The following is a 2050-nucleotide window of genomic DNA, read 5'->3' as shown; positions in this document are numbered from 1 at the left end:
GTGTGTGTGAATGTGTGTGTGAATGTGTGTGTGAATGTGTGTGTGAATGTCTGTAGTGTGAAGCGCTTTGAGTGTCCTGGATGGATAGAAAGGCACTATATAAGTACAGTCCATTTAACATTTAAAAGAGTCGATCATCAGATATTGTCCAAGATTAACCTTCAGGGTGGATATAGCTCGCTAGCAGCCTCGCACCGAGGACCTATCCACGTCATCAATTACCCAGAATGCTTTGTGTGTAAATAAAATGGCCCTGTCCATGTAATATATTTTAAAAAATTTACAAACCTAAACAGCCTACAGTATTTTTACAGTTATTATTTTACAGGTAAAATAAATGGTTATCAAATAAAGTACAATGTTACAACTAATCAGGGATTCCTTTAATGTGGTCTCATAAGTCCAGATTTACCCTGTTCTGGTCAGACTCTACCATCATCAATGAAAGATCTTGGTGAAAACAATGCCACAGAGAACGTGTGCCGTAAACAAAGCTAAAGACGGTCCAATGAAATATTAGTGTGTGACCTATTTTATGGTGGCAACATTTTTTTGGCCAGGCAGGGTATCTCAATAACCAGTGGACAGATTTTTTTGAATGTACCTCTACAGCTCATTGACATTTGGAGCCAGTCAAATTCAAGATGACTGCCACATTAGCAAAAGGGCCTGTCTGTAAATTACACAGATTTACCTGCATTCTGCATGAATACAGATGTTTAGGGCAATCTTACAGATTAAGAAACAAACTTTGTCTCAAATTTATTAAAGTCTCAGAGGCAGTAAGGTGCAAGGAACACGGTGTGAGAGTACTAAGATCATTTCTGTGGGTTAAAATACAAATAAATGTCCAAAGGGGTTGAGGACATCTCATGATTTTCCATGAGACTGGACCAAACTGGCCACAGCTCAGTCATTTTTCAGCATAGTTTTTAAATATGAAACGTGTTATGAAATATGTTTTCTGCTGCAGTTCTCAGATAAATATTAAGACAAGGACTCTGACCCGGACCAAACGGGTTTGTCTCTGGGTGACTGAGATGTGTGAGGTGGCGTCTCACCTCCAGCACAGGGTTGGACTGCAGCAGGCGGTCTTTGATGGTCTGCACGTGCTCACTGGCTGGACAGGTGAAGGCGTAGTACTGCAGGATCTTCTTGGATGCCTCGGTCTTCCCGGCGCCGCTCTCCCCTGAGATCAGGATGCACTGGTCTTTCCTCTCTGTCCTCATGGAGCGGTACGCGTTGTCTGCCACAGCATAGCTGCAGGAGTGGAGAGAGACACATGTTGATCTGAATGTCTCACATAATGGATGAAAAGGAATGTCTACCAATGAAATGAAGTACTGACTTAAATAATACTATATTACGTAAGTATCATCAAGTGAAACAATATATTTAGTATAAGAAACATTTGAGATTTTTTTTACTACTGTGCAGTCTGTGGGCTTGTGTTGTGAAACTTAAGTTCAGAACAAAAGAAAAATAAATGTATTACAGATTGAATTAAAGTTTTTTTATTTAGAACTGCTCAGATCTGACTGAGTTTTTCGCACATCTAAAAAACAAAACAAAACAAAAACTAGTATTACACAGAGTTAAATAAAATTATATCTTAAACTTTAAAACCACAACCTTCATGTAAGTAACTTGTTAAATCGTTGATCACAGCCTTTTAAAATATAAATAAAAATGTTGGTTCAATGAATTTGTTCAAGTGAATGATAAAAAGATGTTTGTTAAAGAAATATGAAATTATATAATGTTTATCAAAAGTTGTTGTTTGAAAAGGAATTGAATGTCCTGATGCATCTCAGTAATCCAGGTAAAAAATCAAAAAGTAAAAATTGTATAGGTCTTCTGGACGGGTTCTTCTCTAATGAAACATTTCGTCTCTCCTCCAAGAGACTTCTTCAGTCTGAGAGTTTCAGGCAAAATTCAGGCTTTTAAGCACTGCCTCCATGTGACTGATACTCACATTACATGGCTATCGTTGACACCTAATTAACACTTATGTTCTCATTCTTGATAGAGAGGAACGTTGGTTTGAGAG

The 2050-nt window shown here is 37.9% G+C and overlaps 1 protein-coding gene across 1 annotated transcript in view; it reads right to left on the bottom strand.

Moving 5' to 3' along the window:
* The window catches only part of LOC106532914 (unconventional myosin-Ic), a gene marked incomplete in the record, with an annotated part of 69009 nt that overhangs the window by 45983 nt on the left and 20976 nt on the right, over positions 1 to 2050 (bottom strand). Inside the window, 1 exon segment of the mRNA XM_014029081.1 lies at positions 1062 to 1260. Within this exon segment, the coding sequence (XP_013884535.1) occupies positions 1062 to 1260 (199 nt within the window).

Source organism: Austrofundulus limnaeus, unplaced genomic scaffold (assembly GCF_001266775.1).
Source record: "Austrofundulus limnaeus strain Quisiro unplaced genomic scaffold, Austrofundulus_limnaeus-1.0 Scaffold850, whole genome shotgun sequence".
Lineage (NCBI taxonomy): Eukaryota > Metazoa > Chordata > Actinopteri > Cyprinodontiformes > Rivulidae > Austrofundulus > Austrofundulus limnaeus.
This window is presented reverse-complemented; position numbering and strand designations above follow the sequence as displayed.